The sequence below is a fragment of the Larus michahellis genome, chromosome 19 (genome assembly GCF_964199755.1).
Source record: "Larus michahellis chromosome 19, bLarMic1.1, whole genome shotgun sequence".
Lineage (NCBI taxonomy): Eukaryota > Metazoa > Chordata > Aves > Charadriiformes > Laridae > Larus > Larus michahellis.
Window position 1 is genome coordinate 4,530,921 of NC_133914.1, and position 11,565 is coordinate 4,542,485.

Below are 11,565 nucleotides of genomic sequence, written 5' to 3' on the forward strand. Positions count from 1 at the left end.
TCCACAGACAGAGGCGTTTAGTGGAAACACTTGAATATTCTTTTTTTTGAGAGCAGGGAGAACCGATGCAGCAAAGGCACGTACCCTCATTTTATCTCCGAAGCACTCAGAAGAAATTAACAGATCAATTGGGAGTCTTTTATAGAGCTGGTATTAATTTCCTCCCAGCTGTAAAAAGGAAATGAGAGACAAAAGACATTAAATGGACTTGCCCAAGTCCCCAAGTGAACGGCGTGAGAGCTGGTGTGAGAACCCGGCAGCTCCCAATTTCCAGTCCTATGTTTAGATAATGCTTCTCCTTCAAATCAGAAGAAAAGCCAAGGACACTCTGCAAGAAAAGCAGATATTAAGAAAGACCTAATTGCTATTAAAGACTGAGAAACCCACGGCGCCCTGGCCTGTCACCCAACAGCTACAGCATTTTAAACAGGGAGGAAAACCCGGAGCCAGCTGGAGACGCTGCTGGAGCAAGCGGTGATGGCTTGGGAGGCTTCAAGGCTCCCATCGCGTCTTGAAGAAACTTCTTCCCGTTCCAGCTGTGCCCAGCGTGAGCAGAGCCGCTCTCCTCCCCCTCTCCCCAGCTCCAGACGAGGTGCTGCAAAACCCAACGTTCTCCCCCAAGAGAAGCTTTGAGAAGCCGGTGGAGGGCTTGGCGCTAGGTGCCAAGCTGGCTATTAAAAATCTCCGTTGACTTCAGGGTGCTCCGGTAACCCCAATCCCCGCTGACTCGGTGACTACATTCCTCTAACGGGCACGTTCCAAGGCCGCTCCCAAACCGCAGGCTGAGATTAGCAAACCTGTTTGAAGCCTTCAGGCTCCTCCACACGGGGTTTTTTCTAAGGCGGGACCCTACGAATCTTTACCAGCCTGTGGCACCCATCCAGCAGGAGCTGGGCAGGCAGGGACGGAGGCGCACGGGGACAAACTGCCAGGCAAATCGCTTCTGCTCTTGCTCCCAAGACTCATTTTGAGTCTTCTCCACCATCTCTGGACGGGTGCATGGCGCAGCCAAGTCAGAATGGCTGGGCTCTGCCTGGCACACGTGGTTTACCCCGGAAAACTGAGTTTTCTACAGGGCAACGGCATCCTCGTTCGGGTTTAAACCCTTCGAAAGCAGAACAGCGACGGCAGCTGGATTTGAGCGTTTTGAGGAGGCCTAATAGAAGAAGGTCTAGAAGAACTGCTTATGCTCCGGGGAAAGGGGCCAGGAGCTAAACATAACCGCTCAGCGGCCACGCTCTTCCCAGATGGCTTCAGCTGTCGCAAGAGGCGCTGGATGCCACGAATAGCTGGGCTAGGAGAGGTCAGCGCAGCACGGCGGCCTCAAGCTGGGGGATTTCTGCAATAAAACCATCTGAATTACTTTTTGCAGGGTGCAGAGCCAAACTTCACGCTGTTTAGTGTGGCTATTGAATTGCTCCGGAGCAGAAGGTACTCAAGGAGACGTGAAGAGACGGTACCCGGTCACCTAAAATAAGGCTATGGTCGTTCTCCCAGCTCCTCATCCTCAACCACATGGCGCAGCGTTTAATCCACGGTTCCTGCTGGCCCTCGAAGCCTTGGGAAGAGTTAAAGCCGAGCCAGCCCGAGGTGACCACGGACAAACTCCCCAGGCAGAGCAATGCCAATCGCCCTTCCCAGGAAGGGCAGATTTCCTACCGGGAACACGGGCAGGAAAGACAAACAAAAGCTTTTCAGGAAATAACCTGTTGGTCTCCACTCCGACGGGAGGGAGGAGGTAACTGCAATTATCACTGATTACTACCGGCCTTTGCAAACCCAGACAAAGCAACACCGCTCGCAGCACACGCCAGCGGCGAGACGGGAGCCAAGGCGAGCGCACCCAGACACCTTCACCTCTTCCCTGGCCTTCGGCACGCGGAGATATTAGAATCACAGAATGGTTCGGGTTGGAAGGGACCTTAAAGACCACCCAGTGCCACCCCCTGCCCTGGGCAGGGACACCTCCCACCAGCCCAGGTTGCTCCAAGCCCCGTCCAACCTGGCCTTGAACCCCTCCAGGGATGGGGCAGCCACGGCTTCTCTGGGCAACCTGGGCCAGGGGCTCACCCCCCTCACAGCCAAGAATTTCTTCCCAATATCTCATCTAAATCTCCCCTCTTCCAGCTTAAAACTGTTCCCTCTTGTCCCATGGCTCCCCTCCCTGATCCAGAGTCCCTCCCCAGCTTTCCTGGAGCCCCTTTAGGGACTGGAAGGGGCTCTAAGGTCTCCCCGGAGCCTTCTCTTCTCCAGGCTGAACCCCCCCAGCTCTCTCAGCCTGTCCCCACAGCAGAGGGACTCCAGCCCTCCCAGCATCTCCGGGGCCTCCTCTGGCCCCGCTCCAACAGCTCCGTGTCCTTCTGCTGTTGGTGCCCCAGCGCTGGAGGCAGGACTCCAGGTGGGGTCTCCCCAGAGCGGAGCAGAGGGGCAGAATCCCCCCCCTCACCCTGCTGCCCACGCTGCTTTCGATGCAGCCCAGGATCCCACCTGCTGAGCCCACGCTGGTGAGATCCGGGGGCTGGAGAACTGTCACACGCCATTTCAGCCTTCCAGCATCCCTCCTGCACCGAGCCGGGACGCAGGCGATGCTATTTCACACCCAGCCAAGCTAACAGCAGCGCTCCCAGGAGCAGATGCTCTCCCCTCTACGCGGCATTCACAGCCAGGAGAGGAGCCCCTGCGTTGCAAAAACGCACCCTCCAGGGACCGGGGCCACCGTGGGAAAAGCGCTCCCAAGGGAAACTGAGGCACTAGCAGGGCTGGATACACCAGCTCTTCGTTTTAAAGGCCTGCGCGTGCTTTTAAGTCTGCGCCTGCGGCATTTGCGCCGTTAAAACCCTCAGCAGCAGGGTGGGAAGCTGCCGTCTCACCAAACACATCATTTAAGCTTTAGCGCGTCGTGACTGTGACGTGCAGAATAATTCCAGGCACTGAAAAAAACCCCGCGGTAAATCGGCAAAAGGCAGTCTGCTTCTGCATATGTGCGTCCTGCAGGCTCGATAAAGAGAATTATTTCCCTACCAGCACCCTCTATTAAGCAGAATTGAAGAGCGGTCCCTCGAGGTTGATTGTATTGCGACTTTCTGGAGACAAAGACCATTGATGCTCTGATGTTTATGAGTCACTTCTGGGCAACCCAAGGAAACGCATTTGTTCCCTTCCGATTACAAAAAGTACTTTGCATCCTCCAACTTTCCGCTCAGGCTTCTCAAAACAGCACCTCGACTTCAAACAAGTCCTTACCCCATCCCTGTCAAATCCGGCACGCAGGTGGGTCAAGCTCTCCTGGGAAGGAACCCCAAGCCATGGGGTGACGTCCCCCCAAAAGGTGACACGCCACCAGAGGTGACAGACCACCAAATTTATTCTCCACTCCAAGCAATGATCAATCTTGGCTCTCACCTTTTCTGACCAACACGCAGCAACGTGTGCGCGCCTGCCCGTCTGCAGAGCTTCGAATTCCGTTTCTTCCTTCCCAAGCCGAAACACATGCCTTCTTCCGCCCGAGGAAAGAGCAGAAGAACAAAACACGACGAGATAGCCATCCCTCAATTAACACACAACTGGAAGATGTTGGGAAATTAGAGAGATAAGCGAGATACCAAACACCATACAGAACAGATGGCGATCGCACAGCTTGCCTAAGGCGGTGTGTCGGCCGGCACCGTGAAGCGAGAGGACCAAGCATCGATTCTTGGTCCGAGCCAAACCATCACCACAACTTCCCTGCTCCTCTGACGTTCCCTTTGAAGCTGCCGGCCCGCATTTCAAAACACCGAGGCTGTTATCAAACCTACGCCAGCAGCCTTGTGCCCCGACGGGCGAGAAGAATCCGCCGACGACCCCGGGCAGCCCAGCGAAGCCAGCGCAGGGGAGAGGCGGAACCCAGCTCCGTCGCCGCTCAGCAAGGCTGTGTTTTCACAGAGTATTCCGGATGGATTTCAGTTTTTATTTGAACAAATTAAGCCTCGGGGACTCAAAAGAGAGGGGGAAAAAAAAAGCAAAGAAATGTTTACGAGGCAGCTGCAGTAATTCATCCTCATTATTGCTTACTTTTAAAGTTTCCTCTCTCAGTACCCAACGATGCTCTAGCAAAGGACCGACTCCTGCCTGACCCTGGGACAGTCTCTACAGCCTCCACCAGCTCCACAGTCTACAGCCAAACCCCAGGACTTGCAGGAGGGAAAAGGGAAAGGATTACATTAAGGAAATACTCTTTTGCAAGCCCAATGAGCCTCTGGTCTACACAAGTGCCATTGAGATGTCTGTCTCTCCCGCAGAAGAGGGGCTCCAGTCCCGCGGTGCCCCAGGTTTATACTCTCGTAACCCAGAGAACGACGCTCTCCTCTTCCCTCCACCACCGCCCGGTTTCCCCTTCTCCTGCGTGTAACTCTCCAACCCCAAAGGACTCTATTTAGCCATGCTAATTGCAGGCAAAAGACTCGTTCTCCACCCTGCTAATTCCCAAGCACCTCTGGGTATCGTGGCTAAGCCGCGGTTGGGTGCCTGGGCACGTGAACCAAACCGGCCAAATATCGCCATGTTCTGCTTCTACCCCATAAACCACCCCAGGAGGGGTTGTTGGAGGTCTCAGGGGAGGGACAACTTCCCAACGTCTCCCTGCAAGCCGGGCCAGCACCCACCTAGGGCTATGGGTGTTGCAGGAGTCGGTGAGTCAACGCTCACATCCCCGATCCCCCCTGCAGACTGTGCGGGAACCAGCCCTGCCCCCCCGGCAGGAGGCGTCCAAGCCTTCGTTAATAAATGGGATGAAAGACCACCTTCGGTTCCTTAAGGTCCAGAAAGCAGAGCGGTGAACGGGGCATCGCTGCGGGCGACAGGGTCCCTGCAGGGGGGCAAAGCCGTGGCTGCAAACCCAGCGTAATTCTGCTTTAATGGACATTAGGGCTGGGATTACAGACAGGTTCAGCTTTTCCCACTCCATCACCATCCCGTATTTCACAGCGGGAACCTTTCACTCTTCCAGCCCTAATTAATCTAATGGTTTTTCTCAGAGCCGAGGAGGGAACAGTTTGGATGGGTTTGGTTTTTTTTGCTCAAACACCAGCAACGGGTAGATCAGGGAGGGAAAATAATGCTGTGGCTGTTCTTTCCGAGATGGCAAAGCAGAGAGAAAGGGAAACCACCGCTTGCGTTTGCATCATTCCCCGCCAAGGAAGCCGGAATGCAACAGGTCTGCATTAGAAGAGGCTGTTTAAATTCATTATCGTGACAATTTACACTTTTGTGGCACCAGCTGCGGGAGTATTTCAAAATTCTTTCCTGACAGTTATCTGTCAAGCCCCCATTCCCCTGCAAGAACGGCCACCAGCTCACCGATACAAACGGGGAAACGTCGGGGGTGCCCTCAGACCACACGCCACTTCGGTATCTGCAGCCCACACATGGAATAAGCCGGTGGCAAGCGGGGCAGGTTGGAAGACAAACATCTCCCTCCGGCTCAGCGAGGGAATCCGCATCAACCAGTCCCACGGATCCAGAAGAACCAGCCCACAAAACCTCCGGCAGCCCTTCCCACCAGCCAAGCGTTGCCCACGGCTGTCCCCAGAAGAATCCTGCCTGGCACAGCCCCACCCGGCGCCCGGCAGAAGGGGAACAGAGATAATCTCCTGCACGGTCATCCCGTACGTCAGACCCACGGATTTCCAATGCGATGACGAAGGCTGGGGTGACGCACGTTTTCCAACGCTTCTTTGCTATCCCCTTTCCCCTCTGCCTTGCAGGTGGCACCGGTGTCCCCAGGCCGGTGGCTTTGCTCTGGGGTGTTTCTGTGGCGTCTGGTTTCAAGATCCAGTTCCTGCATCCCGTGCCACCACCGCAACAGGTTTCTTACCCCTCTTATCACGCCTCGCCCAAACAAATCATGGAATGGTTTGGGTTGGAAGGGACCTTAAAGACCATCCAGTGCCACCCCCTGCCCTGGGCAGGGACACCTCCCACCAGCCCAGGTTGCTCCAAGCCCCGGCCAACCTGGCCTTGAACCCCTCCAGGGATGGGGCAGCCACAGCTGCTCTGGGCAACCTGGGCCAGGGGCTCACCGCCCTCACAGCAAAGAATTTCTGCCTCAGCTCTCATCTAAATCTCCCCTTTTCCAGTTTGAAGCCATTACCCCTCGTCCTGTCACTACCTGCCCTTGTAAAAAGTCCCTCTCCAGCTCTCAGTCCTCAAGTCCCTGACTCCCAGGTCTCCATCGGACCTCCGGGGTGGCCCCTCCAAAAGCCCCAGTTTCAGGGGAGGGATGCGAGCTGCTAAAAGCACCCAAGTGTTTTAGCACCCAAATCTCGCTGCCAGCCAGCAAAAGTGTTTCCGCTGGTAGTTTTGAAACCTGTCCCTGCTCCTTCAAGCGCAGGAGCCACCCCGCTGTGCCCACAGCCTCTGCCGGGCTCCACCACCCCACTCGCATCCGTCACGATTTGCTCTTCTTTTCCCGGCTCCTATCACCAGCTCGCAGGAACCGGGAACTTCCTTCATCTTGCTCCTCCCCAGACACCACCAGCGATGGGGATGGTCGGCACTGGCCAAAGGCAACTGCTTGCTGCAGGAGCGGCAACTGACGCCGGGATGCCCCGCGCCCGGTAAACCGGGCTGCCACGTGTCACCAAACAACCCCCCAAAGCAGCAGCGTGTCCCCACGTTAACGCCTGGCTGCCCACGGCTTCGGGTCGCCCTTTCTGCTCGCTTGGCACAGACCCCGTCCCCGGCTCGCTTCACGCCAGCCTGATGATCACACCGCGGTGATTCTGCTGCAAGCGCGGGGTTGGTGCTGGCTGCCATCAGACGGTCTGGAGGGAGGGGGAACCCGCCCCCCCCCCCCAGACAACAGCCCCGACCCGGAGACACGAGAAAGCTGAGCATCCGGCGAATTTGGGGAGAAGAGACGGAGCAATGACTCGGTGATTTCTACAGGCTCCAACCCCGACCGGAGTCCCACCATCAGGCAGCGAGCGAGCGTCTAGCGCGCACCGGCGAGCAAAAGCAAGGCGGAGAGCCTTGCGGGGACCCTCCGCCGCCGTCTCCAGAATCCTGAGTCCCTCCAGACTCTGGAAATCAAGTCCCTACTACGGATTTGAGCTGCGAGGTGGAATGGCCAGGATGCTCCGAAGAGGCTGGGCAGCTCTTAGATGCCGAAGAGTCGTTTGGTGCCGACAGACGGCCCCGCAGACAGACAGCAGGGCATGTCTCCATCGGAGCTGGCTCCTCACGCAGGATGGAAACATGACCCCCGTGCTTTTCTGCTTTAGAAGGCAGGGCCTGAGACACGCTTTGGAGACTCAAGTAACCCCGACTCTTCTCCAAGGTGGGCAGGAGCTGGTGGTTTGCAATAAAGCTCTGGCCACCAGGCCCCAGCCCGTGGCGGCACAGCCAGCGAAGGCACTGCTAGCCACAATCTGGTATTTACATTCCTGACTCACTCCTTCCCTTTCCCCTGAAACGGAAAAATATTTACAGTCGCACTCGAATTCCCCTGAATGTCTCCTGGAGCCCTGGGAGCTGAAAGGTCAGTCCTGAGCCAGGAAACCAGGTTCTTGTGCCGCAAGACCCCCCCCAGCCCTCCCCTGCCACTCCTTGGGCACGGCGCGACGGAAACCTTTACAATATCCTCGCAAAACCTTGGAGTCGGGCACAGAGGGCTTCCGACTTGGATGTTTTACAAAGGTCTGACCTTCCGCTGCAATGCAACAGGTTGAGTCCAAGCCTGGCTGCGACCCTCGGCAGCGAAGGCTTCTCCAGTTTTACTGGCAAAGCCAAGCCGTGGTCTGCAAGGTGGGTGGTGGGGCTTTGGAAAGGCACGGCTGTAGCTGTCCCTCACCCCCCTCTCCTCCTCCACAGTCCTAAAATACCGCGTGAGTATTAAGTAAAGCAGCCAGCACTGGCCTTCCGCTTCTCTACTGGGATTAGCAAAGCAGAAACAGCCCACGCCGGCACGACACGCTGGGGTGACATGTCCCTCTGTCCCACAAAGCCACCGGTGAGTCCTCCAGGAACCGACCTCCTTTGCGTCACTTTACGCAAACTGCATGAAGAGGGGAAGGGCTCAGCTCACACCTTTGACTCCTCAAACAAAGTGGCAGTTAGGGCTGCCGGAGAGGGGATAAGTCACCTGGAAGGGACAACGCCGGGACTCGTTTAAGCCCAAACAGCTGTCTGAAGCGTCAAGTGCGATGAGGAGAAACAGAGCAAGAGGACAAGGGCCAAGCTGCATCTCCTGGCCCAAGGAAGAGCCTTGTAAGCACTTCTGAGCTCCTCTCCGTGGTCACCCTGTGCTACGCCAGCGGAGGACGCCCAGAAACCATTTGTAGGGTTGAAAGACTCTCAATTTTGCAGCGAGACGTGGCTCCATCACCAGCCCTAACCCAGCCAAGGGGCAGGCAGAGCCGGAGGAGAAGGTCCCAAGCCCAACCGCACCAATTCCCCCTCTTGGAGAAAAGAGGGGAAACCTCGAGGTTTTTGCGGGGTTACACCAACGCAGCAATACACGCACACAAACGGGATGGGGGGGAGAGAGGAAGCGCTGCAAATTCCTGCTCTGCTCATCCTCCTCCTTCCCCTCTCCGTGCAAACTGGACGTTCCAAACCCTGTCAGATTTAGGGAGCCTGGAGATGTGTGTGCCTCCTCCTGCCACCAGAGACTGACTGCACGGGCGTGCAGCAGCGCCCGGTTGTGTAAGAGCTACCCCTGGGTGAAGAAAAAAATAAAAATCCTATTTTGCTGCTCCTGCATAACCTCTTCTGACCCAGGGTGGCATCGACGGGGGCCGGGACTTGAGACACTGAGCAGGGAGAGATTTTTGCAGGTCGTTGAGCCTGAATATTCACCTGTACCAGCCACTTGGGAACTACGTGCCAAGACAACGAACAAGCGACGTTACCCCCTTCAAAACCCCGGGGAGGTGGCCAAGGAAAAGGATGCCCCAGGGCCAAGCCCCTCTTAGAGGAGTAGGTATGATTTTGGCATAATCAGCATCCCCGGAGCTCTGCAGGATCACCTGCCACCTCCGAAGGACCCTTGCCAAACTTGCCCGGCGGCTCCTCCTAAAATATACCCCCTTACACACGCAGTCTTGCATAATACTTTTAAGACGTAAGAACCGCCGGGGCTCAGCTCACCGCCAGAAATAACTTTTCCTGCAGCACAAGCGAGCCCTTCACTTCAGGCAAGGGCGGAAGAAGCAGCTTCACGCAGTGCCTCAGCGCGGCGCCCGCGACGGAGGGTGCCCATGGGGAGGGGAGGGGGGGAACATCGGGCAGCCATGCCCCCCACGTCCCCCACCACGTACGTCCCCGGGGAGCGGCTTTTCGCTGGCCCCATTCTGGTGGTTTCCAGCGGTAGTTTCTCAAAGCAAGCTCGGAGCAGGGCCGCAGGCCGGCGTGCCGTTGGCCCCTCCTTTCTCCACCAGCTTCCGCACAGATATTTCTGATTTCATCGCGCCGGGAGGCAGGAGGACTGAAAATGCAGTGCAATAGCCCCGAACAGCTAGCAGAGGTCGCTTAACATGCGCCGGGTGAGCCCTGAGAAAGGAGATTTCACGGCTGCGTCTCCTATGGAGAGGCACCTTTGTCGCTAAACGTGCCTTAAATCATTTTTGGGCAAAGCCGGGAAGGGATAAACGCCACGGATCCCGCCTGGTTCCCCTCCGCCCCGACCGCTTGTCTCCCAGACAGGCAGGAAGCCTCCGGGTCTGAAGTGTTTGCACTCCTGCGCCTACATGTAAATAAAACAGCCAGGAGGGACTGTGAAAATGGGGCTTTACCTGCCTACGCGCGCTCACGGCAGGCTGGGAAGGGGATGAGGTATTTTGAGAAGCTGGGCAGGGAGGATCTGAGCTCCTGGGGGGTCTCTCGGATCCCTCCGGACCAGGACAGGGCACGGTTTCCAACAGGCACCAGCTTAAAAAAATAGCTCCCAAAGCAAGATTTCAATCGGCAAGCTGGAGCGCTCCAGAAGGAGCGCTGCCGTTAGCGTTATTAAATCGCTGATGGTAATTGAGGCGCAAAATGAAGGAAAGGCAGAGCTCCTCTCCCTCCCGTCACCTGCTCTGAGGCAGGAAGAGGCAAACAGTTCACCTGCCCTCTTGGCTTCGTCGCCACCGACGGGACCGGGGCCAGCTCGACCTCTGCGCTGCCAGAGGCCGGGTCCCGCGCGCCGGTGCCAGCGAGCGCGGAGCAAGTTACATCACATCACATGCTTTTTGGGGTAATTCGGTTGGTATCGATCCAGCTGCAGAAGTTTGGAAAACACTTTGTCAACAACCCCCGCCCTGGCAGAGGGATGCTTTCCCAGAGCGGGTCATGGTAGCGGGTGACTTTTCCCAACCCTCTGGCCCCCGATGCTCGTTATCTTTAACGCAGGAATCATCCGGACGCTTTACAGTGGAGGCAGCTGCCCACCCTGCTTTGCTGCGGAGGGGGAGGAAGGGGAGGCTGAAGCACTGGGAGATTTTTAAGTGACTTCTCCAAGGTTACAAAAGGCATCTGTGGTTGAGAAAAGGAAGCAAAGAGACAAATTGGATGCTTCCTCCCCGCTGCTGTCAGCGACAAAGGGAGGAAGGGAAACCTGGTCCAAGCAGGGAATGGTCAGGGGTTGGGGAGCATCTTCGGCCCCGCTCCCGGACAGCCAGACGAGCAAGAAGGGACTGGGGTGCCGCTGCCCTGACTGCCAGGCCTCCGGCAGAGACCCAAGGTCGTGGGGAGAGAGGTGCCCACCCCTGCCCTGGGGTGCCTGGGGGGGTTTGCATAGGCTGTGCAGGGCAATTCGCCCTGGGATGCTGGGGGTCCCACCCTGGGATGCTCTGGGAGGTCTGTCCTTGGGATGCTCAGGGGGTCCATCCTACGGATGCTCCAGGGGTCCATCTTTGGGATGCTCCGGGGGGGGGTCTCTTCTTGGGATGCTTGGGAGTGCCCGTCCCATTCAGCCGGGGGGTCCCACCCCGGGATGCTCAGGGGGTCCCTGCTTGGGATGCCCAGGGCGCCTGCCCCATGAAGCCGGGGGTCCCTCCCCGGGGGTGCTGGGGGCGGGGGGGGATGTCCCTCCTTGCCTGCCTTCCCCGGGACCCCCGCCGCGCCGCCGCCGACCTACCCAGCTTCATGAGACAGGCCAGCAGGATCCAGAGGGAGATCTCGAAGGGGATGCGGACGTGCTCGTAGTCGATGCCCAGGACCGGGAAGGCTTTGCGGGGCTTGGCGTGCCCCTCGCCCGAGCCGTTGGCCGGCTGCTTGTTCAGCGGTTGGATCTCCTGGGCGGAGGGGGGGGGCGCGGGGGTGAAACCCCCCATCTCCGGCAGCGGGGCCGGTTCTCCCTGGGGGGGCTCGGAGGCCAGCATGGCCTGCAAGCCCTGGCCGGGCAGCAGCGGCCCCAGCAGCAGCAGGGCCCAGGGCAGGGCGCGCAGGGCCGCGGCGCCCATGGCGGCGGAGGAGAAGGGAGCGGGGGTTGGGGGGGCGGCGGGGGGCTCGGGCGGGCGGCGGGGGCCCGCCGGCGGCGTGGGGCAGGAGCCGCCCCGCCGACAGCCGGAGCGCTGCTGGGGCGGCCGCGGCGCCGGGGCTCAT

At 58.1% G+C, this 11,565-nt stretch overlaps 1 protein-coding gene across 1 annotated transcript in view; it reads right to left on the bottom strand.

The window, feature by feature from the left end:
- The window catches only part of SLC9A1 (solute carrier family 9 member A1), a 32,671-nt gene extending 21,106 nt beyond the window's left edge, over positions 1 to 11,565 (bottom strand). The window contains exon 1 of the mRNA XM_074562827.1: positions 11,099 to 11,565. Coding sequence (XP_074418928.1) covers positions 11,099 to 11,423 — 325 coding nt within the window. The 5' untranslated portion in view covers positions 11,424 to 11,565. The remainder of the gene's footprint in view (positions 1 to 11,098) is intronic.